At 51.5% G+C, this 23,343-nt stretch overlaps 8 protein-coding genes across 8 annotated transcripts; 3 read left to right on the top strand and 5 right to left on the bottom strand.

The window, feature by feature from the left end:
* Window positions 1-441: 441 nt before the first annotated feature.
* Window positions 442-2,706, bottom strand: GT037_010870 (uncharacterized protein; the record flags this gene model as incomplete). Its single annotated transcript, XM_038935917.1, has 3 exons — window positions 442-1,115; window positions 1,178-1,617; window positions 1,658-2,706. 3 exons carry the CDS (start codon window positions 2,704-2,706, stop codon window positions 442-444), a joined length of 2,163 nt encoding a protein of 720 aa, XP_038781471.1.
* A 1,187-nt stretch (window positions 2,707-3,893) lies between these two features.
* GT037_010871 (uncharacterized protein) lies at window positions 3,894-5,281 on the top strand (the record flags this gene model as incomplete). The annotated part of the gene is made up of 3 exons (XM_038935918.1): window positions 3,894-4,414; window positions 4,473-5,080; window positions 5,133-5,281. The coding sequence occupies 3 exons, from the start codon at window positions 3,894-3,896 to the stop codon at window positions 5,279-5,281; spliced, it is 1,278 nt and encodes a 425-aa protein (XP_038781472.1).
* Window positions 5,282-6,058: 777 nt separating this feature from the next.
* On the bottom strand, window positions 6,059-7,816 carry GT037_010872 (mfs transporter; the record flags this gene model as incomplete). Its single annotated transcript, XM_038935919.1, has 6 exons — window positions 6,059-6,246; window positions 6,311-6,651; window positions 6,709-6,969; window positions 7,023-7,350; window positions 7,400-7,562; window positions 7,631-7,816. The coding sequence occupies 6 exons, from the start codon at window positions 7,814-7,816 to the stop codon at window positions 6,059-6,061; spliced, it is 1,467 nt and encodes a 488-aa protein (XP_038781473.1).
* Window positions 7,817-8,621: 805 nt separating this feature from the next.
* GT037_010873 (glycoside hydrolase family 5 protein) lies at window positions 8,622-10,228 on the bottom strand (the record flags this gene model as incomplete). Its single annotated transcript, XM_038935920.1, has 6 exons — window positions 8,622-8,934; window positions 8,989-9,013; window positions 9,072-9,791; window positions 9,842-9,903; window positions 9,962-10,042; window positions 10,167-10,228. 6 exons carry the CDS (start codon window positions 10,226-10,228, stop codon window positions 8,622-8,624), a joined length of 1,263 nt encoding a protein of 420 aa, XP_038781474.1.
* Window positions 10,229-11,831: 1,603 nt separating this feature from the next.
* GT037_010874 (mfs general substrate transporter) lies at window positions 11,832-13,494 on the bottom strand (the record flags this gene model as incomplete). The annotated part of the gene is made up of 2 exons (XM_038935921.1): window positions 11,832-13,199; window positions 13,249-13,494. The coding sequence occupies 2 exons, from the start codon at window positions 13,492-13,494 to the stop codon at window positions 11,832-11,834; spliced, it is 1,614 nt and encodes a 537-aa protein (XP_038781475.1).
* Window positions 13,495-15,033: 1,539 nt separating this feature from the next.
* On the top strand, window positions 15,034-16,236 carry GT037_010875 (uncharacterized protein; the record flags this gene model as incomplete). Its single annotated transcript, XM_038935922.1, has 1 exon — window positions 15,034-16,236. The coding sequence occupies one exon, from the start codon at window positions 15,034-15,036 to the stop codon at window positions 16,234-16,236; it is 1,203 nt and encodes a 400-aa protein (XP_038781476.1).
* A 27-nt stretch (window positions 16,237-16,263) lies between these two features.
* Window positions 16,264-20,137, top strand: GT037_010876 (uncharacterized protein; the record flags this gene model as incomplete). Its single annotated transcript, XM_038935923.1, has 7 exons — window positions 16,264-16,282; window positions 16,784-16,830; window positions 16,915-17,232; window positions 17,286-17,403; window positions 17,467-17,967; window positions 18,685-19,118; window positions 19,751-20,137. The coding sequence occupies 7 exons, from the start codon at window positions 16,264-16,266 to the stop codon at window positions 20,135-20,137; spliced, it is 1,824 nt and encodes a 607-aa protein (XP_038781477.1).
* On the bottom strand, window positions 19,577-21,357 carry GT037_010877 (3-phytase a precursor; the record flags this gene model as incomplete). The annotated part of the gene is made up of 3 exons (XM_038935924.1): window positions 19,577-20,133; window positions 20,185-21,225; window positions 21,297-21,357. 3 exons carry the CDS (start codon window positions 21,355-21,357, stop codon window positions 19,577-19,579), a joined length of 1,659 nt encoding a protein of 552 aa, XP_038781478.1.
* Window positions 21,358-23,343: the final 1,986 nt, after the last annotated feature.

The following is a 23,343-nucleotide window of genomic DNA, read 5'->3' on the forward strand; positions in this document are numbered from 1 at the left end:
TCCATTACTGGATAATTGAAGAAGATGTCGAGTTTGTGAAGTTGTGGTCCATAGTGCATCGACACGGTCCGTGCTGCGCGCAACGCAGGGCAGTGCATCGCTATTACTGTGCTGAAATGAACGGCTCACCGCAAAGAACTAGTTCACCATAACGCAACGGGACACGAATGAACATGCACATCATAGTCATGACGTTATCGCAGCTAACATACATCAGCATTCGTAACTAAAACACACGAATTCACGCCGTCATACAGTCATATCGCAGTAATGGGGGTATATCAACAATAATCCACCCTCCTACAGCCATTCTGCCAACCATTCCCATTACTCATCTCCTCCGGCCTATCATGTCACCCCACCTCTCCCATAAAACCATCTCTCTCTGAGTCCTATCAATGTATCATAACTAACAGGATCAGATGCACATGCGTCCGACTCCTAGCCGACCATCACCATGACCTTGGGTTTCTTACCAGGCCGCTCGCGGTCTTCGTTGACGACCCTAGTGTGTTCTCGGATCTCGTCATCAATCTCGTCTTCGTCTTCGTCTACGTCTTCTTGATCATCCTCCAAATCGATAACGTGCATGCGTTTCCGGGAGGGATCGCTGTCGCTAATTGTAGAAGGGCTGCTCCCACAGTCATCTAGTACTTCTGGTGCGCTAGATCTCAAAGGCAACGTTGGTGCCATGAATCTACGGAGTCCTTTCTCGTTGACCAGTGCAGGCTTTGCTTCACCGTTTGCCACCCCATCAAGAACCCGGAGCTGTCTACGGAGGTCTTTGACGTCGCGGTCTGGGTCGAATCTTGAGACCTCGCGGCCGTTGACAAACTTCAGGTTCAGCGCGTCAGCGCGATTGTCGCCCCAGTACCATGTGGCACCAGGCTCTTTCGCTATGCGGTGGTCGTGCTTTCGTGAAAAAGCCCGGGCTTCTACTACAGCTTGTCGGCCAACATCGAGCGTTGGAAAATCGCCATAATCGGACTTGAGGAAATATGCCATAGGATCCCGCTCGTACAAGCGGCCAAGGACGCGGGAGTAAGGGATCGCGAGTTCCTTGTCTGCTGGGTGTAGTGGAAACCATTCCGCATAATCAAGTGCTACACGTGGAGCTGCAGAAGTGAAGATACAAAGTTAGCGCATAGCTTGTGCGTTTCGTATAGCCAAAACTTACCTTCAACGTTTTGCTCGGTGACCCAAAGCTTGTTGCCGCGTGAGGTGTCGCTCGTATAGGCAGATCCATATATCCAAACTTCTGAGTTGTATGGTCTTCCTTCATCGTAGTCGTTGGTGGACGCTTTGTCGAGATTGGTCCATTTCAGTCGGATAGACTTGATGCTCAAGACATCGGTACACTTGGACTGGCGCTTGTTGGGTAACAGGCGGACAGTGTCACCAACACCAAGCATTTCAGCGCCGATGTAGATGCCGTGACAGTAGATGCTAGTGTTTGGCCAAGCCCCCCGGAAGCGGTGCTTTCCCACAAGAGAAAGTGTTGATGATAGAGCTAATGCGTTCTTAATGCTGACGTGCCAATTCTCTTGAGGGATGTGGCGCAACAGATCACCCCAAAGGACGAACGGGCGTATTTGTCGTAGCGGTACATACTTGTGCCTGAAGTTGAGTTTACGAAGTCAGTGTCTGTCTCACATACATTTTGTACGGGGACACTCCTGACTGTTTAGAAAGAGATTTGTTCACGTTGTTTGGGTCTGGAACTGGCTCAACCCGCACGCCTGTGTTCGACACATTCTGTTGCTGATCAGAATCGACAAAGTCGGCGATCGTAGTACCAGTGGCGGCCTCAGTGACAAGACCGGCCTCCCACCGCGGAGCACCCAGGTTCTTCTCACGACGCTCATCGTACAGTCGGAATTCTTTCGTGTCGGTTTCGTCTCGAACTAGATCAACACCGTCGGGCATGTCGCGAATATACAAGACAATGTCACCGGTGCGTGGTACCCACTGCTCGTTCGTCTTGATATCATCAAGTAATCTAGGAAGCAATTCTTGCTCTGCTCTCCAGTCTGGACTTAATGGTTCTTCAATAGACTCATCCACGTGCTGATGTCGGCAGAGCTTGTCAATGAGATTGCGATAGACGTCTGGGGTTCCCTCACTATCAACGTTGCTCTTGTCTAGGCCTGGCCTAGTCTTCTTCGGCCGCCCTTTGTGCTGTGCTGCTAGGCTAGGAAGCGCGCTAGGTTGAACACTGCGAGAGCTGGAAGGGCCACTCGAAATCGGTGCGGACGAATTAGACTTCTGCGAGGTCACACTCGGTGTTCGCGTCCGTGAGCTATTTGGTGTAGCTCCGGGAAGGACGCCTGCGCTGCCGCTGCAAACCTTGCACGGACAACCCATGCCGATTCCATCGTTCTCCATCATATACTCAAAATGTGGGAAGAAGCGATTCGGAGAGTCGAAAGGCTTCTTTCCAGGATGTCCATAGAGGTAGCGGTCAACGTGAGCTGGGTTGGATGGACGAGGACGCTGCCATAATGAGTATCCAAATGGCAGGGCTTCGAGGATGTACTGGACCCCTGGCCGAGCCTCTTTGCGTGCATCCATCCATTGCTGGCCGATTTTCTCTAAGTATAGAGTTGGCGGATCGACGCGAGTGTATACCCCCGGCGTGGGGACGTGAAGGGGATCACCATCGGAGCAGCCAGGAACGAGTCGGACTACAACCCGATTGGACGGCATGTTGACGTTTTTGGTGTCGGGAGATTGTCCGCAATGTAGAGCTGGAGCTGTGCGGGTGTAGCGGCCTGGATACTTACGTAGGCTCTTGGAGATTTCTTAATTAAAGTGTGTTTGCAGACGTCATGAGAAGACGGTAGGCGAGAGCATGTTTGCAGGCAGGCGCGTTTGTAGCTTCAAACGCGCGAGGAAAGTACGCGGTCGGTGAGAGCGAGGACGCGTAAAGAAGGCGTGTTCGGCAGCTAGCGTGACTCATCGATTATCAAACATCAAAGACAGCGAATACTCCAGCTGTCTCTCTCACACGGTGAGTATACCATCCAAACTTCACCTTTGCAGGCCGGCACGTGAAAGACCCTGGAGTTGAGGTCCAGTCGGTTTGCCAGCCAGATTCCTCGGCGCGGACCCCTGCTGCCGAATGCAGGCACAGGCACCAGGAACACGGAACTTAGCGGCGGACAGCCCCTAATAAATCCTCCAAAACAAAAAACACCTCAGGACGCGAAACGACGCCACAAACAGAGTTCGCTCGTGCGACACAACGTCGAGAAGACGGCACAGCCATGATGTCTCCATCTGACCCAGCAAATGAATGCGTCCCACTGAACCCCAGGCTGTGAAGCACGCCACCATCCTGTCCCCTTTCACAAAAGCTCCCGACGAGCTTCCATGATCACCAACTACTGTATCCATGGCGCACCCGTTCCCGACGCAGCACCGTGCAGCACCGTGCAGCTCCAGCGCGCTCCACCGATGACCAGCGACATGAGTGATGGTCAGGAGAATGGGATGATTTCCTAGCCATGTTCGGTCTAATTCGATACTATAACGGTCATTAGCGCGTGATAGAGCGCAGACGCCAGGTGCTCGAGGCCTTAGTAGGAACATGTCAACAAGATTCGTCCCGTACAAGCTTTCGCTTGCTATCATGGTGTGCAAGCGGATGTGTCGTACCTCTCGGCTGGGGACAAGATAGCTCCTGATATCTTCCTCTGACTCTCAACTCACTTCGACCGTCGTTCGTTATCTTCACCCGTTCGCTCCCAAGCTATAGTGCGTGATATAGCGGCAAGCCACCCGCACGAGCGATCATAGCTGCGAGAACGTCAACTGTTTCTTCTGCCGGACGGAACAGCATTACACCTTTCGATTCACAAGCAATATAGCTCACCAGTGCCATCACCGACCTAATGAACTTCATTCGCTCCAAGCGCGCCAAATCATACTATCCTACCGAGGATGACCGGCCGGCAAAGCGCATCTCGACACCGGCTGGCCAGCGTCTTTCCGTGATCCTCGAAGCCAAACGCGGCAAATCACCTGCGGCCACACCGTCCAAGACGGCCAAGATTGAGGTTACCACCGAAAGTACATTCTGCAACGACCCATCGCATCAGCATGTCGGATCGGTGCAGCATGGACATGTGCACAGGAACGAGAAGAAGGGTGGCTTTATGTCGGTGTTGACGGGCGGCAGACTGACCACACCGAGGGAGAGCAGCGAGGACCGACCACACAATGGGAGCAATCTTAGTGTCAGCGTATGGAGTGATAGGGATGAAGAGAAGTTCGGGCACGTCCGGCAACGAAGACGACGGGGGCTCGGTGCCTGGGGATGGAAAAAGATTGCTGTAGTTGCCGCTATCATCATTGCGCTGATTGTGGCTTTGGGCGTTGGGCTGGCCATGGGACTGAAGAAGGATCACAAGAGGTAGGTTGATATTTCAGTTAGCGTCCACAAAGACGTCTGAGGCTAACGACGTTTGTAGCAGTTCGTCTGAAGCTTCCACATCTACAGGCGGCTCGACATCGGCTGGTAGTGACGGCAAGCCTGCATCAGACAGCAACTCCGACTCAAACTCCCCCACCGCGACCGACTCTCCCTCATCCGTATCCTCATCATCTTCCTCACCCGCTGTCCCCTCAAACTTCCCAGTCGGTAGCTGGTCGCTTGTACTATTCCTCGACACCGTCAACACCGGCTGTACCGCGGATCCCGATACCTGGACCTGCCCGCCAAACACAAATTACTACGACGATCCACAAAAAGCTCTCACGATCCTCAACTGGGACATCAGCGGCTCATCAGGCTCGTATAAGATATCGTCCGGTGCACAAGACGACACGTTTGATACTACATTCCAAAATGAAGATCTCGAATTGTTGGATTCAGGGAAGGACACGGAGCGATACCGATTCCAGATCTCGCGGTCAAAGACCGTCAACGTGACTGGCAGTCTTGGAAACAAGAGGGGCGACTTTGAGTGCGACTACGGTGCGACGAACGTGAACGGGTATCTGTACACGAAGATGCAGCAGACGTATCCAGACGACACCATCGCTGTGGGAAAGGTCGCGAACAAAGCATGGCCATATGGTAAGCATCACTTCCTCTGCGCATATCACGAGCACCAACTAACTCAACGTAGCCGCACGTATCGAACAAAGCGTAGCAGGTGGACAAGGGATACCAGCTTGCACCAGCTCATCCGGCGACGACGCCAAGCTCAAGGCTCAGGATGCCAGCACATTGTGCTCCTGTCTCTACAAGAACTGGACACCCCAGTCTTCAATATAGAACCAATTGGAAGTTTCTTTGTTAATATTGTTGTTGTTGTTCTTGTCATCTAGCGTTTCCTTGCATCAAGCTTCCATAGGTATTTGGTGAGCCAGGCGTAATATTGATATTGCATAGCGGATTTTTCAATCTCTAGGAAGAGGTAATGATAGTGGTTTCTCCTCGAATGAGGTCTGGGAACTATCGTGTATCTGGGTGTATTGACTTTTGCCAGCTGCCGTGACTGATAGGATATCAACAATGAGTTCGCCCATTCTTACTAATTAGCACGTATCAAGATTTGAAAGAGTATAGGTCAGAGAACGCAATGGGTTGGCGCGTGATCTGATGCAGTCCCAGGCTAATCGTTGTTTTGTTTTAAGCTGACCTCGACGACTATTGATTCTGGCCTGCTGTTCTAATCTACAATTATAACGTCTACTTCCAAATCTCGCCGCGTAGACTAATCACATGGCATGTACCATCGCCAACTATCGAAATGAAACCTCGAAACTCCTTGATGGAACCATCACATTCTTGACTTCAGTTGAATGTGGTAGGAGGTCTTTCAACATCAGATTGTTTCATTGATGGGTTCAAATATCGTTTATGGCTACGATGCACACTACCAAAGAATGTATGTAGACAGACGGAGCTATATTTCGGTTGAGGTAGGCCTCCTACTCGTACCACATGTACATTGGCCTTTGATTCATCACGAACCCCGACAGCCCATCTCCATGACAGCAATGAAGCCATTTTCGATGTGTGGGAACAGCTCATGGACCAGCCACCTCATCAGTATCCGTACAAGTTGACACGCTCATTCGTTGACGCCTTGAGTCTCTGATTCTCCTTGATGAGCATTATGCGAATCGCCCACGCACAAGCAATCGAGCACAGCGCAAACGCAGCGGATGCGCCAAATCCAATGCCGTACCTCGGCTTATCAGAGTCCGGCCAGAGGTACGCACCGTAGATGTAACCTGAAGATGTGAAGATACAAAGTCAGTGTATGTCCCACATGCATCTCGTATAGCCATGACTTACCAATCTGGCCACCGACATTTGTCATGGCAAGGACGACGGCTTTCTTCTCTTTCGTCTGGCTGAGCGTCGAAGATGCCCAGCCGATGATGACGGAGTTGACGGAGTAGGCGCCAATGGGGAAAATGAAGCACGCGACATATCGTCCGGCAGTGTTCAAGGTACTGGCAGCGATGACGAATCCAACAATGGCGACCAGAAGTCCGCCGGTGATGTGCCAGGTACGTTCATGCAAGCGTCCTGAACTCCAGCCTGTAGCGATACCTGCTGCGCCGGCAAGCAGGAAGGGAGGACATGTCAGCACCAGAGTGATTGTGGTGCTGAAGCCGAGAGTCTTGACCACGCTATCATCGCCATCAGTAAGCTTTTCCTAGAATAGGTGTGAGCTGAAGTCCACTTACGTTGGGAAAAAGGAGTTGAACGAGCAAGCACTGAGATGGAAGTTCTGCATGAGACAGAATAACCAAGTTCTCTTGTCGCGACACGCCTGTCTCAGTCCCTCCATCATACTGACGGGTTCTGTGGAGTCGCCAACGCGGTCGCGCTCCATGCGCGCATGGGCAAGTTCGCGTTCTCTAGGGTTCAACCAACTGGTAGTCAATGGAGTGTTGGGTAGCATGAAGAATCCCCAGATGGCCACCAACGCCGTCGCCGCTCCTTCACTATCAGTTCGTCAGTTTGAAAGGCATATCTGAGCTTTTGGCAGCATACTAACATAATGAACAGCCAACGCCATCCTGCAATGCCCCTTGCACCATCTAGCTGGAACACGCCAGCAGCAATCAAGCCACTAAACCCAGTAGCCAGGATTTGCGCGCAGTAAAGCAGCGCAATACGTGTTGCGACTTCCTTCCGCGTGTAGAAGATGGAAAGCATGTACGTAGCTCCAGGATAGAAGGGCGCCTCAGTGATACCCAGGAAGAACCGGCATGCGACCAGTCCGCCAAAGTTCTGCACCAGCGCTGTGCAAGCTGATACAATGGCCCAGACAAACATCCACGTACTCATATAAATACCAGGTCTTATCCTCGTGATGAGCATATCTGTACACATCAGCTTCCTATCAATCGCGGACAGGGCAAAAGTACTCACTCGACGGGATCTGCATCAAGACGTAGCCCACGAAGAGAATGCTAACGCAAGTGTTGAACTCAACTCCAGACATTCCCAAGTCCTCTTCTAGATTGTTCAGACGTGCTTGCGCAATAGCATTGCGGTCAACGTAGTTCAGAAAGTACATGACGCATAACGTCGGCTGCACCCCATGCACATTAGCCAAACACATCTTCTCGCTCTGTGTCAATCTCTCCCACTATAACTTACCATCAGTCTCCAGTCGATCTTCCGTACAAGTGCAATCTCTTCCGGATCTGTCTTCGCCTCCGCGCCGGTATAGTCCACCGCGCCAGCATGCTTATCGGGACCAAGCTCACTCTTGTCTTCCAAGTGCGCCACAGCCACGGGTTTCTCGTCCGTCGGCTCAACGGTAGGTTGGTGTTTTGTATCCATCTTGGCGAGGGTCTTTCAAGCCGACTTCTTCGCAGGAGAAGTTTTTGGACCGGACGGACTGGAAAAGGTAGCCAGCAAGCAAAGTAGGATGCGCACTTCCTTTTGTAATGCACAATGGCGGCATGGTGTGTTAACACACATGTTCTAATCACCCGCTTGGCGTGGTATTGGCATAGGACGCATCCAAGACTTTTCCCCGCACTGTACTGCAATATAGCTTCCTCGCGCACTCCAATCTGTTCAGCCACTAAGCTTGGCCTGCAGATCTTATCGTAATAAACAGTCCATATGCACACTATCCAAGACTTTTCGGTAGTAGTTTTGACGCCGGTAGGAGGAATATGTGTGATTTCCTGGTTGTGGGTTCACACGGGGTGCCTTTTGGCTGGGAATCTGGGGAACAACTGGGGCCGACAACGTTTTTCTGTGGAGAAGCTGAATCCATTGGCGCGGTTCCATTGTGCGCATTTCGCATAACGTGATCCGTTGGCGGTAAGTCTTTGAGCTGGAACGTCTTACTATTCGGAAGCGGTGCGACGGTTGGCGGACATCGTGCGATGGCATGTTTGCGCGTGGTTCGCCCTACTTGCTTTTCCCACGTTACTCACATGATGCAGAATACTTCAGCTCTGAAAGCTAGTGCCATGTATGTGCAGACGTAGTATTTATCATATATCTCATCAATCAGCTGAACAATGTGCATAGTCGTTACTCATAAATGTGTCCCTCGCCTATCCAGGATTGTACCCATGTACGGTTTTGTCCAATTACCCGGAAGCTGATAAGTCACCGTCCCATTTTGCTCCTAACAAACAGTGCCGAACTTGTATTCCACCTGCCCGTTTCTGATCGGCGGAAAGACGCCAGCGTCGATGAGTCGGAAAGCGTCCCACTCAGCCGCACCCTCTGTCTTGAAGTTCCACCAGAACCAGCCCTGAGTTTTGGACTCAAATGCTTGGATCTGGGCCTCGATGTACCGTCGAGAGTCGTCCTTGTAGGAAGCTGGCCAGGTTGAGAGGTTGTTTTGCCAGGCGCAAGATCCAATGTAGGAGCTGCCTGAGAAAGTGCCGTCGTATCGGGCGCCACGGCCGTAGCCATTGAGGTACTTTGCACAATCTCTGGTACGGTGTCAGTAAGGGTCTCACGTGTCACAAAAGTGAGGGCTGTCTTACGTCATGGCTCCTGTCCACTCTCCAACTAAAAGCAATGCGAGTCAGCAAGTGTCAAGAAATAGTATGGTCATCTGATCACATACCAAAAGTCCACTTATCCGCGCCGTTGTACGACTCAGAGTTACTGCAGGTGTATCCTACGTGGTCGGCAGGTGACATGCGAAGGAGGTTGCTGTCAAAAACTTGATAGTCATGGTGATCCATAGCAACGTTTACTGCGTTTGCATCCGACGGGGTGAGGAAACCATTCCAAGTGTTCGGTGCCACGAAACCATCGGAAAGGATCACTGGGGTATCTGAAACCTCTCTGATCTGACCATAGCCATCGCGGTAAAATTGTGCAAGCACGTCCCGGTTAAGACCATTGTACAATGCAGGCTCGTTGACTAGCTCAATACCAACGACGACATCCTGATACTGTGCTTGCGCATACTTTTGCGCGATGGTCCGATGAACCTGCAGAGTCTGCGCGACTGTGTCGCCTTCTTGCCAGCGGGGCTTGTCCATCCGTTGGCCAGAGTTGTCGAATCCGTTCTGCGAGCCTGGTAGGCCATGGAGGTCAATGATGATCTTGAGCCCTAGGCTTCGCGACCAATCAATAGCGGCGTCGATGTAGACGGCTGCACCGCTGACATAAGCCGAACCGAACGTGTCGTATGCCCAGAAGCCGACAGGAATACGAACGATGTTGAAGCCGGACTGTTTGATCTTGTTGAAGTCTTCCCATCTAACCCACGTATCCCAGTGGTTGCGGAGGATACTAAGTGCTGCGTCATGCCCAAGCTTTTCGCACAAGGTGAACTCTGTGAAGCATTAGCTTCTAACCCTGTCGCATCTTGCGGAAAAAACTTACCGTCAACTATGTCCCCCGGACGACCCTGGTTTGCTGCGTCAAAGATCGAGGGCGTGATCCAACTGTGTGGAGATACTTAGTAGCACATCCTCAGGTTTTCGGAAGTCAAAGGTAGCTTACGGTTCCAGGACCAACCATCCTCCAATATTGACACCACGAATCTTTTCCGACCCCCAATTGAAGTCGACTCCACGCTTCTCACTGGAAATGTATCAGCAGCTGCGTGAAGCAAACTTTGCTAGGGAAAGAGTAGTGAGTGCGGGAGTTGCCACGCCTCAGCCGGAAGTGGAAAGACGTGTTCCGCCGCATCGTAGACAACACTTACGTGGGAGCTGCAATGGCGCTGGCGCATAGCGATAAAGCCACAAGTGCGCGGCTGAAAATCATGATGTTGAGTAGTATACGAAGCTAAGAGTAAGAGCGAAGGCCCTGAAAATGTGGCGGTCGTGAACCAAGGTAAAGGTTAAGTGGTGCGCGTAAATGAGCAGCACTTTTACACTTGAGATGGGCTGTCACCGGAATAGGAACCACAGTTGGTAAGGGTGGTGTTCGCGTGCGCCCCTTGCAAGTGCTAACCTGGTGAGTTGCAACTGCTATAGCAAGGGATGACTGGCAAATATACCTTGTCAGATCTGAGCGGTATACGTATAGTGAAATTAGTAAGTTTTCTTGGTATACTCATAGTCAGCTTAGCAAGTTCTCTTGGAGGTAAACTGGCGTGTGATCTATGACCTAATAAGGAAGGCAAATTGGACGCCGTTGAAGCGAACCTTACCCCCGAAAGTATGGATAGAAGGCTACGTAGATGTCGATCCGGTCAGGAGGTTGTTTGCTAAGCACACCGTATGTAGTTGTGGCGCATGTGACGCGTTCACGCGAACGTAGCTCGCCGTAGACCTGATGTAACACCCCGCACAGATTCCGGCGAAAACGGGCATCGTGGACCCAAGACTCTAGGCGTGAGTGTTTTCTCCTGATGCGTGACCTTCTACATTTTCGCAGAAGTCTTGAGAAGAAGACGGACTTGCTGCAGAGTAATCATACTTGCGTAGTCGCCTAGAGCCTGAAACACGTTATAGGATTAGGCCATTCCAACCGCGCAACGTGATTGATCGGGCATAAGCTTAGAGTGACTGTCGCAGATTTAGGTACCAGAAAACCCCAGACGGAGTATGACGACCCCAGAAGCTAGAATGCGTAGTATAGGCCAGGTGATCTAGGATTTACAAGCTAATTTAGCGGGAACCTGTAGTATGGTCAAGGACATGGCAGTGCAGTTGCAGTTTTCCATGCATCATTCTAGGCCATCGGAGGAAAGCTGTCACGAGCGATGTCGGCAGTTCTCTGCGCGTTTCTCCTACGTTTTTCTCTGGTTGCATGACGTAGTGCAGCTCGGAGACATAACACCCTGAGAATTCCCAAAAGGTTGGTTTTGCCGATGCGCAGCGAAGGCGCCGAGGCAGATTCCATTGTCACTTCTTTCGGAAAAGACTATCATCCAAACTCCGCCGCGAATAGGGTCTTTTCGTGCAACCACACGGCTGGCACAGCATTTGAAAATAGAGTATCAAAAGGGGTTTGATTGCGTGCAGCAAGTATCGACAGGGTGGAGTAGCGAGGGTTGTATTTGGTTGGGCGGCGGGTCGATTGGATTGAACGCATGCGGCGAGGAACGACGGGGATAAGCAAGACGCTGCTTCCGGGAATGCCAACGGGAGCTGACGTAACACTCTACCGAGGTAAACTTGTGCAGTATCGCAGGCGTGATGGCGAACTAGGATGGAGGTATGATGGAGTGATGAGATGCGATGTCGAGACGTGAAGGTGCGATCAAGGTGTGGCGTTGCGGCTTACGGGCCACAAGAGTAACGCCGGCAGGTTGGGACGAATCAGAGGCAGTTGGTACCATGTCGCACAACACGCAGAGTGCAACCAACAGACGTCAATATATCAAGTCAAATATTCCGACAGGCTCTTCTAACGACTGCTATCACTTGTTTCTTAGCACCCATCCGCCCAGCCATAGAAAGCCTGGTACAGCGGTGACAGCAGACAGCGCTCCCAGCACCGCTGCCATCGTGCCCCATCCACTGTCTTCCACGAGAAATCCGGCCAGCAAGGGTCCCACCATGCAGCCTCCTGCGAATGCGCAGTTGTATAGTGCATAAGCCTGCGCGAACGCACCACCTTTGCCAAATCCTGGGCGTCCATTTGCAATCATCTTCTTTTCTTTTGCCTCAGCAACAGCGGATATCTCTGCCATAACTGGTGCAAAGGTCATGCCTACGAACAACCCAGTGACAGCTAACAACGCGCATATCAACACCTTGTCCTTCATTGTGTTCTCGTCTACGAAACGGAGGCAGACGAGGGGAGGACAGCCACACAGGAAGCCCACGACAACCACATAGCGGCCGCCGTACGTATCGCTCAGCCAACCCCACAACGGCGAGAGGAGGCTTGGAATGATAATCGGAAGGAACAGGAGTGCGGCGCCTGTTGAATTCCAGTTGAATGTGTTTGCGGCGTGGATAGTAAGAACAGAGTCGAAGGCTGTCAACAACATGGCCTGAATAAGAGCGCAGAATAGTGAGGCGAGTAAACGTCGGGAGTACAAGAGCGACAGGACTGGTGGTAGACGGTCGCGTAGACGTCGATGAGGCGGACTGTTCTGCTGCGTTTCGACGATCGACGCTTCTTGCTGCAATATGGTCTTGCTAGCATCTTCGTCAAGGTCTTGACCTGTCGGAGCGATGACCGGCGTTATGGTCTTCTCTAAGTATGCGTTATCGTCGACGGGTGGGCGGCCCGTAGCGTTTGTATCCCATTTCGCGGCGACCTTCTTCTCCACGAGCAGGAGCCGGAGGACCACGTCCAATCCAACCAATGCATAGCACATGCCAAACACAGCATTGTAGCCAGCCTTGTCATAGACTACGCCACCAAGGAGAGGAGATATGAGCATGCCAAGAGATACGCCAATAGTCAGCCACCCAGTAGCTGTTGCGAGTCGCTCCTGAGGCACTGTGTCAGCCAGCAAGGCGAGGCCGACGACCCATACCACAGCCGCTGAAGCTCCTTGCAGTATTCGTCCAACGATTAGAACGCCGATCGATTTGCCAAAGTTTAGCAGGATAGTAGCCCCTAAGAGGACTAGCAAGCCCAGAAGAAGCGGAGTTCGACGTGACGAGCCGCGGTCTGCAAGCCACCCGCAAATGGGCGAGAATGCAAGAAGCGCAGCGCCATATACGGCGACGAGTACCGAGACCCAGTATTGGACTTGGGCATCTTTAACATGGCTAAGCGAACCTATTGCGAAGGGTATGACAGGCACAATGACGCCATACAGAAACATGTCCTTCTTTTGTCAGCTCCAAGCGATAGCTATATTAGGGATGACTACTTACAGTAAAAACAGCCAAGGAAATAGTCCCGATGATGAATGCATCCGAGCTTCTGAACTTGAGCATGAACGGCGGCTTGGAACCATGATTCGTCAATGACGACAGCCACGTAGATTTCTCCATGTCTGGGGTTGCCATTGTTGGAGGCCGCGGAACATCCTTATGTATGCAAGTCGTCCTGGCATCATAATGAAGACTTGGAGCAGTACCATGGTCTTCATGTGGCTCTTCGATAGCATGGACTGACATTATTGCTCTAAGAAGGCGCTACGATAGTCGCACCGGCTCCAAAGCACGAACTGATCTTCTCTTTCGGCCCTACTAGCAACACATCTCTCCAAGCAGAAAAAGGAAGGGACGAAAGTGACAAAAAACACGATGCAATGTGTTTGGCGTCGATGTTGGTGTTACACTCTAGATGATGCTCTCGTTCGTGGTGGCGCGATCGCAGCTTTCAGCCTCGCGCCCACGGACTTCGCGGGCCGCGGCCTTGGCAAATGTCATAGCATATCCTTCACGAGAACCGTTTTCGGAGTTTTCGGAGACCCCTTTTCTACGTGCAGGACTCTCGAACATGTCATCTCCCGTTTAATGTCGTTCGAAATGCATTACAGGTTGACTTTTCTTTTTCCGCAAGGAAGCAATTACCGACTATCTGTAGTACATGCTCACACGGTCCACGTCGCCTCGCCGATCAAGCCGACAGATTTCGGTAATTGACTATGTTGTTTACACGACGATCCGGCACTTGGCTTATTTGCCGATAGCTAAGGATGCAAGAGAAGACACAAACATGTGCAGCCATGTGGTTTGTTGAGAGAAGTGAGAGAAGTGCTTCGTAGATGTGCCTGGAGATGGCCATGTGAGTAGGCGGTGATGAGCGAAACTTAGCAAGGTTCTGTATTATCACGGGCCTAGCTATGCATCGTACTATCGTGTTCGGCGAATACATAACTTGGGACTGCGCGTTGTGGTTCGAAGCGCAGTGACACCACTCTCTATTGCTACCAACGCTCAGCAGTGCAGTACTATGATAGCGACAGTCGCCTGCAGCATACCGAAGCCGCGTGGGAAAGTCTGAGCAAGGTCTTGATCCGATCAGAACGTTGTGAGTGAACCTCTTGACCCTTCCAGCACATGGTGGTCGTCGCGGGTACCTCTGATGTGAACTGAAGACAGCTTAGCTATGCATAAAACCTACGTGGACTTCCTGCATCCTGGTACCTCAACTTCACCAAAGGCCACGCACTCCTTCACACTATCAATCATTCGATTCATTGGATGGACCTTTCCCTCTACCAATACCCAGGTACTGTAGAGCGCTTTTCTAGATATCGATGACATCACTCTCAGATAGCTTTTTGCTTCTTTCTCATCTCGCCACTGATTGTCGCCCTTCCGCCACATGTGACCTTTTTCCTGGCTGTTTCATGAAGTTTGAGGTGTGTATATAGAATGATGTTCAAGGTGGGGCTGTCTCATCTGATAGCTCCTTATTCTGCTTCCAAAAGTTCTGGAGATATTGTCTGAGATATGCTGGAGCGTGGACACGTCTACGTCCGAGCCATGAAGACTGCGACAGCTTCCCCAATTTTTTCCTTTACTTCACCTGTTATTGCGACGTCACGAGGCAGCAGCATGCGCTCTTTCACTTTGCTGCCTTCAGTACAAGATAGAACCGCAGGTCAGTCACGCACGGTCCCAGGTGTCCTGCACAGAATCGCAACAATCTCTCGCCACAGCCATATTTACACTTAACGCTTCCACTCAACCCTCACACCGCGCAAAATGGTACGAGTTGAGGGCGCCGCGCCCATCTGCGTCGCGAGCATCTGCACCCACGCTAAAGCTACTGCTCTTGCACCGCAGCCAGCCTCTCCATTGCTGTGCCCGACGTGCACAGTAACTTCACAAATCGCCGCTATTCAATCCGTACAAGGACAATTCGACGCGCGCGGCGGAGTGCTCAATTCCCAGAAAAGGGGAGAAGATCGCCACACGGCAGACGCTCACAAGGTCCTTCGAAAGGCCTGGCGTACCGCCAAGATTGCATTGGCAAATACCATAGAGAAGTTCGAAGACTTACTTGAAGACAAGAACACACCAGTCCAGGATCTTCCAAAGCTGAGAGAAGCATTGAACGTGTGGGACAAGAAGATGATTGTGCTGACTAGGGTACCGGGTCTAAGATACGTCCAGGGTGCGGAAGAAGGAGAACCGACCGATGAGGAGAAGAAAGAAGCGCGATTACTGATGGTATGGCTGAAGATGGCTATTGAGGAAGAGATGACACAAGAAGAGCTGGAGTCATCTCGAACAAATCCGCCAGTAGACACTTCACTTTCAACGTCGTCGCAAACCCCTGTCACCAGCCGGCTTCAACATACTGTACCGCAAGAGCGTTCAGATGTACGTCAGTTCGAGTTCGAGTGTCCACTACTAGCAATCGCGCAGACGCTTGTCACGTCGATGCCGGACCACCAGCATAACATTGCGATGCCTAAACCGGTCCTCAAGCGGCCTCGCGCCATCACTTTGACAGGCAGCCAATCTTCCTCGCCATCGCCACTGCCCAAACGGGTTCGCTTATCAAATACCGTGACTATGTCGCCTGAGCACCTTTACATCGCCAACCCTCCACCTTTCCAGCCACTCTCTCGTACTGCAATAGTACTACCACACGCTACTCACACGCTTGCCGAACACCGCCGCCGGCGACCTGAGTTCCACCGCACGACTGAGGCCTATGTACCTGGCGTTTGGGCGTCGGGGGCTTTCAGCCAGAAGGTCGATACAAGCTTCCGCAGCATGACGCGCAAGGAGATGGAGAAGCGATACAAGCAGGAGTCAGAAGAACAGGAGCAAGAGCAGGAGCTGGCGATCAAACTAAAGGATACTAGTAGAGGCTGGGTGGCGCTTTGGTGGGCGAAGAAGATGGCGCCAAACTTGGATCTGGAGAAATTGGAGATGGAGATGGAGATGAAGACGTGATGTGCGAGAACTTGCGAAGCACGAAGGATGGGTACCTGCTACGAAAGTATTGGTTTGATGCGTTGCATCGTGGCAGTGTCGCAATTGGAGACTGTATAGCATGAAATAAGCGCTCCTTAAAGCCGCTCGAATGTATGTGTGTGCGTGAGAATGAACAGGATCGACACCGTGTCTGGTCCTCTATGGATTTCAAGTTCTTAACGCTTTGGTAAAACGTGAAGCTTCCACTTAGATGTTTGATGGAGCAGAGATTCTTGCATCCTTTTGCAATGGAAGTTTCTAGGTAGAAATCGGAAGCGCCATGAAGTTGCAGCGTTCGGTGCACTCCGTCCGAAATGTCAAGCTAACTGACCATCCGAGACTCCGCTTCCGCACGCTAGTGGGCCTTGCCGTCGACCACTCCGTGGGAAGGCACGTAGGCATTACACCATTGAAGGAGAAATGCTACACTTAGGCCCCATATAGCTAGGTGTGGTCGAGTGTCGCATGTTTTCTTCGAGTTAGAGTGTGGTCAGAGACCACCTGCATTTGTAACATTCAGCCGCAGAAAAGACGGAGTCGGCAAATGTCAATTGCGATGTCGTACACACCTTTGTATGATAAAAGGATGGAACAATTACCTAGAAACGGTCCAGTGGGTTCCTCGCTGTGTTCTAAATCCGTACTTCGATACTCTAGACGTCTTCCAACCCTCATCGAACTCAGATTCAAACCATCACCATCACGATGAAGAGCCTCGTCAACTGCCCTGGCTCAGGAGTCAAGGTCAAGATTGAGTCTGACGCCCCCATCCCCGAACCCAGCGCCAAGCAAGTCCTTATCAAGGTCGTCGTCTCCGGCTCTAACCCCAAGGACTGGAAAGTGCCAGAATTCGCCGCTGGCTACGATGGCCCCGACGACGACTCAATAATGGCAAAGGGCAAGAGGGATGTAAACCAGGGCGACGATATTGCAGGGATAGTGGAAAAGGTTGGCAAGGATGTTGTTGAGTTCAAGGTACATAGTCCAGAGACTGTGACAGAGAGAAGAGATGCTAATGCAAGGAGCAGAAGGGAGACCGCGTCGCAGCTTTCCATGAGATGGGCGGGCCTGGAGGTTCATACGCAGAGTATGCACTTGCGTGGGATTGGACGACTTTCCATATCCCTGCCGAAAAGTCTTTTGAAGGTGTACTCGCCCCTTTCACCTTTGAGCCCTGCGTTGCAGATGATTAACTTTGTGTCTTAACAGAAGCTGCAACGATACCACTCGCGAGCCTTACCGCCGCCGTAGCTGTATTCCGCAACCTCAAACTCCCCACACCCTGGAATCCCGCAACTACTTCTACACCTTTTGTGGTTTACGGTGCCAGTTCGGCTGTCGGCTCCTTCGCTATCAAGCTTGCACGCAATAGCAACGTTCACCCCATCATCGCGATTGCAGGAAAGGGCTCGCACTACGTCGAAACGCTTTTGGATAGCAGCAAGGGCGATATTGTCATTGACTACCGCATTGGTGCTGACGAAATGATAAGCAAGATTCGCGCACACCTCAAGGCAGGCAACTACAGTGAATTGCGACACGGGCTTGACCCTGGCATCGGGCTTCCGAGCCAGAAGGTGTTGACAGAGGTCGTCGCATCTGATGGATCAATCGATCTTATTCTGCCGAGTGACTGGGACGTTGGGTCTTCGCAGACCAAGACAAAAACATCAGTCGGCACTGTTCATAACCAGGACAATGGCGCTCATGGTGCTGATGCGAGTGATCTGGGTTTGGTAACTTGTCGCTGGTTCACGAAAGCGTTGCAGGCGGGGACGTTCGACGGACATCCGTTCGAAGTAAGGTCTGGGGGGTTAGAAGGCGTGGAGCAGGCCCTGAAAGATCTCAAGGACGGGAAACAAAGTGCTGTCAAATATGTTTTCCGGATTGCGGATACACCTGGTCTTTAGGATCCGGCAGCTTGGGTACCTAGGTAAACACCCTAACAATGGACGGTTATTCCACAGTTTTCTTTTCCAGGCAGATACTACTTTCGCACCTTATACAACAATGCGTTTCCATGGTTAACGTTCTGAAGCCATGTGCGAGTGGTAGGACCGATAAGCGGATTTCCCCGGAAACGTGATGGAGATCCTCTCTTCATAGAGGTCACATCCATGCTTGCCACCGCCACGTTTTTGTTTCTTCACCCGTTGTAACAGCACATATAGAGGTTCAAAGTACTTTCTTGTTTCTAGGTTCCGGATTAAAAACCTAATCGCCAAAATTCACCGGACCTGTCTCCGATCCAATACGCCGACTAAACGTCAAGTAAACCCCTTACCCGAACTGGAAAAAGGTATGGTGCAGTAGCTCTAATCCTAGCCAAAATCTAACTTGGTCATAAGAAGAAGAAACGGTTTCGGATGATTATGATGATAGTTCGGTCGGAATCGCCGAAGAAAGGAACAGAGCTGCGCATCACAGGCGAAAAGCAGAAGCACTTCGCCAAAGGCTACGAAGGGGCGAGGAGACCAATTGACTACATCACTGGCACATACGTAATGTTCTCATCCGGTTACCTCAGATTCTACGTCGAGGAGATGGACCCCAGCGATTTCTCCGATACACTCGATGATTGGCAGGATGTTGGAACCATAGAGATCCGCCCAGGAGCCATGAAGCTCTACGATGAAGATCCCAACGATGCCGTTGGAATAGAGTGTTACCTTATGGATCAGCCAACTGAAGGGCTTACTATAAGATTGGACGAAACCCCAGACTTCGCAGACGAAGATTATTATCGTGTCGACGTAATTGGAGATGCACGTGCTGACGCCTGCATTACATTTCTGGGTGAGGGTGTCATTGAGTTGCGCCTCGACGGTCAAGCGCTAGATGTCGATGGTGCACCTGACGAGGTGCGCTACATTGGGGTGCAAGACACAGACAAAGAGATTCCGGATAACGTATACGATTCAGAGGAATGGGACATGGACGCAGAGGATGATTCAGAGGACGATTACTAGAGGGGGCTTCGGACATGGACGAGGATGCTAAAGAAGGGTAGTGAGCTTCCGGCATTATGTTACGGAAAGGAGGAACATCTTGCTGCTCTCTGCTCTCAGATCATAGGTTGTATCGGGCTGATCTAGGCGGTAAACCCTACTATATAGTCTCTGTCACCGCTGTCGTAACCTGGTAGCGGTTCGTCTACAAGTCTTGCACGACAACACACACCTTGTCCTAAGCAATTCTTGTGCATCTGGTATTTTGTGACGCAGTGTTATCACCTGGCATCAACCATCATTGTCTCATTAGATAGCAACAGAAAAAAATTCAAACGCCGTCATCGCGACGCGTTCCCAAAACCTTTCCATTACCTAACCGGCCGTCCGTCCGTAACCTCTCCATATGCAGGAGCATCATACTCGCCAAAGCAAGCGTAATCATAATCCGCAAGCTCAATCTGCTTTTGCATAACCTTGAGGAAAGTCTCCATATCGCACCACCCATCATCTCTATCACCACATTCCTTGTGACTCCGCCCCAGCGGAATAGTCCTCTGGTTAAGTATGAAATGAACGTAGCTAGTCGGCGGTCCGTCAAGGTAAACCTTCTCGTCCGACCGATTGGGGTTGACAGGCGCAGGCGCTTTGATGACTTCGATATCGAGACGGCCAGCAAAGGGCTGGAGGTGCGAGAGGATGAACTCGCGTGGCGTTTTGATATGGGTTGTTGGGAGTACTTCGGCAAACTGCGTGATGCCGAACGCGACGAGGATGCTTATAATGCCAGCGTCATGGCTAAAGTCCAGATTGAGGTTTTGGTCTATGGGAAAGGTGACGGTGTTGTTATCAAGGGTGATGTTGATCTGAGCGGAAGGGGAAGTGATGACATGGTGTTGCATGCGAGCGAGGACTTCTTCAACGTAGCCTGACTGTTGTTAGCAAGGCGAGAAATACAATGGAGGTTGTCAAGACATACCGACGCCAATAGCTCGGCCAACAGAAGAGCCGAACCCTGTACCAGCCTGGAATGAAAGGTCCAGAGCATATTCGTAGCCCTCCCACTCTTCGTAGGTAAAGAGACCGCACCAGTGGGAGAAACCGAGCGAGACAGTTTCATACGAACATAGAGCTTGAGCGTTGTATGTATCGCTAATTGTCCAGTCAAGATCACCAGTAAGGTTGCTCCTGAACCTTTGATGAGCGTCGTGAAGATATACGCCAATCCACTCCATAAGACCCTCCCGAGCCATAGGCCAGCTTGAATGATTACATTGCTTGTACCCAGCAAGCGTGTTGTTGAAACCAGGAGCCTCAATGGCCAACTCAAGCGTCGCATTTTGCGACCAACCTAAACCAAAGAAGCCCGCAAGGAAGTACTCTGCCGACTCTGTCATGCGTCGCTGCGTTGTACTCCGAACAACGACCTTGCTTCCATTGTTGGGATACAGGTGACCGTATTGGTAATAGTGCAGGGTACCAGAAGTAAACAGCTCTTGCTTGCCATTGGGGACCAGGATCTCGGCGCCGAGCAGGAACTTCCAATCGTTGAGAAAAGAGAGGGGCCCATGGCCAGTGAACTTGCCGGCAGCATCTGAAAGCTTCTTTCCTAGAGTCCTCTCTGCCGCTTCACCACTAACCTCGGGATACCGACTCCCATGGCGATGAACCATGTTCAGCCATGTTACGTTGGTGCCAGGCGGTATCGAGTATTCGTTCACGCCGAAACCTCTCGGATTAGGGAAGTAAGGGCTGATATTTGCTAGGCTCTGGAAGATGTTCTTGTTGTCCGCATTACCAGCAATGGGGATCTGGGTTTCCAGAGGCGTATTGGGTATGTACGACACACCAGCAAAAGGTGCTAGATTTGTCTGTGCAAGGAACGGCGCAGCGCCAGTTTGGGTGGGGCCTTGGAAATGTCCGTCATCTGTTACAAAATAGTCCGGAATCCCGGACGACTTTGTTGTTGGTGTGGCTGTGCTGTGTTCGCCTTGAAGGGGCACCTGGGCTCCAGATTGACCTATTCGCAATCAGTAAGTGTTGCTCGAAGCTAAAACGAAGCAAAGTGGCTGATAATTGAGGCGCGCGTACCAAGATTGGCCGGACTAAACGAGTTGAGGAGCTGCAGCGAGAGCTCGAGAATGCCGTGCATGGTGGGGTAGCTACGAGCTCCTACTCTGCGACGCGATCTCGATCTAGATGAAAACGATCAGGAACGATTGGCCTGCTGCAAGACAAGTCACCGCTTCACTACGCGTCGTCTGTCGCTACACGGGAGTCGTCGCGATCAGTTTTGTCAGGAAAACAGCTTGAGCTTGGGCCAGGCGTTGGAGTTGGCAGTGACGCAATGCCGAGGGCTGTCCAACACGGTATCCTTGACGCTGTCGCCTACATGAGTGTTTCGCGTTCCGCCTCACTTCAAAGCTCGATGAGCGAGAGTACATACTCTGGCTAGGTTGGTTGTGCTGCACGCTTACCACGCGAACCTGAAACCCCCATGCGAGATTGAAACCACCATGCTTTGAGTAGACAGAGTAATGACAGAGACGTACGCCCATTGCGGAGATAAGGTTTGCAACGACTACAAGTAGTTATATCCGGACTCTTTGCTTTGGTGTGATTGCATGGTTCAGGCATCGACGAGGCTTGACGTCTTGAACGTGAAGCGGGGATGCTAGATGAGAGTGAAACCCAATATTTGACCATGTCAAGGTATTCTCCATGTTCTCCGTATCAGGATTTCCAGGCTACATGCCGAATTCATGAAGCGTACGCATACAGGAGTCGGTGTGTACGTGTTCTTTATTATTGTAATGTCTAAGAGTTAGTAGAAGACCGAGCAGACTTGAAGAAGTCATGCTTGTGGGGTGATGAAGATCGTCTCCTATCTCCCACTCACCGCACTGGTACAGAAGCTGAACAACCGCGCACTGTTACCGTGTACATCCATTGAGCGCGATGGCCTATATTTGGCTTCAGCTCATCCAGGAGCTTGTCAATCGTAATACCCAACACTAACGTCGCTTCCTACAACTCAATCTCGCGGAACCCCTCTCTCTCCTTCCTCCCAAGCGCGGCCAATTTCGCCCCCACGAATCATTACTTTCCGATATCTTTAATCTCCCATTTTGAACCTTCCCTCCACCCAAGTGTCTCCGCTCCAATCAGAGACGCGAGAGAGAGCGGACCAAGAGCCGAGTTCAGCAAAGTTCTGTATACAAGGTGAGAATCCTTATTTCCAGGTCCTCTCCACCTAGCTTCCTCCGGCCGGTAACAAGTCGGCAAAGTTGTGTGCCACACATGGTCAGAACTCGCACGGAAAGGAAAGTGGAGATGGCATGTGGCATGTCTGCGCATATGTACAGGTGCATCATGAACCTGCATTACCGATGCCCCGGGCTGCAAGACTACGAGCAGCTACGAGCCGGTAGTGTTGCTGTACGAAGGGTTAGTCTAGTGAGTGATCTTGGCACACGGTGGGCACCGGGGCACATGAGATGTTTGACACGTCGGAACCTCGCAAAGTGCACACTAGGGGCTTTTGCGTGTATACTGTATCGTGTCGCCGAATGCACTAAGGTGGCCACAGTCATCAAGTGCAAAAAATAAAATATGACTTGTTCATGAGTCGCCACAAGTTGATGTGATGAGACAAGGTTGATTGTCGGCACTCGTGCAATCGACAGAGAGGACAAGGAGCGGAGACAAGCACGTCCGAGATCCAAAGGGGCGGGCGTAACGTAGCGGGCGGGCGTTGTGTCAACTGGTTTGCGTGGTTTTCTTAGTGCGACGGCTGTCACGCTTCCTTGTCTTGCGTGCTTTGCTGTTGCGAGCATGGTACGTACCGAAGAGGGGCATTCTCGGTGCGGGTCCTGACAAAACAGTTTTTCTTGCATCTGCCACACGGCAGCCTTGCGCGTGTTCCGTCGTTGGAGCCTGTTGGACGGGTCATCTGGTCACCGTATCTGGCATGGGCATGCAGGGTCCTGCCTGTTTCAATGCTAGATTGGGCAGACATGCACTGACACACATGCAGTCATGGAGCTGTAATCTGTATCGTGAATTGGCATCATCACGATGGACATATTGGGCGGCGGGAAACAAGCAAGGACCAAACATGATTGACCAGTTTGTGCTT

Source organism: Alternaria burnsii (genome assembly GCF_013036055.1).
Source record: "Alternaria burnsii strain CBS107.38 chromosome Unknown 751, whole genome shotgun sequence".
NCBI classification, from domain to species: Eukaryota; Fungi; Ascomycota; class Dothideomycetes; order Pleosporales; family Pleosporaceae; genus Alternaria; species Alternaria burnsii.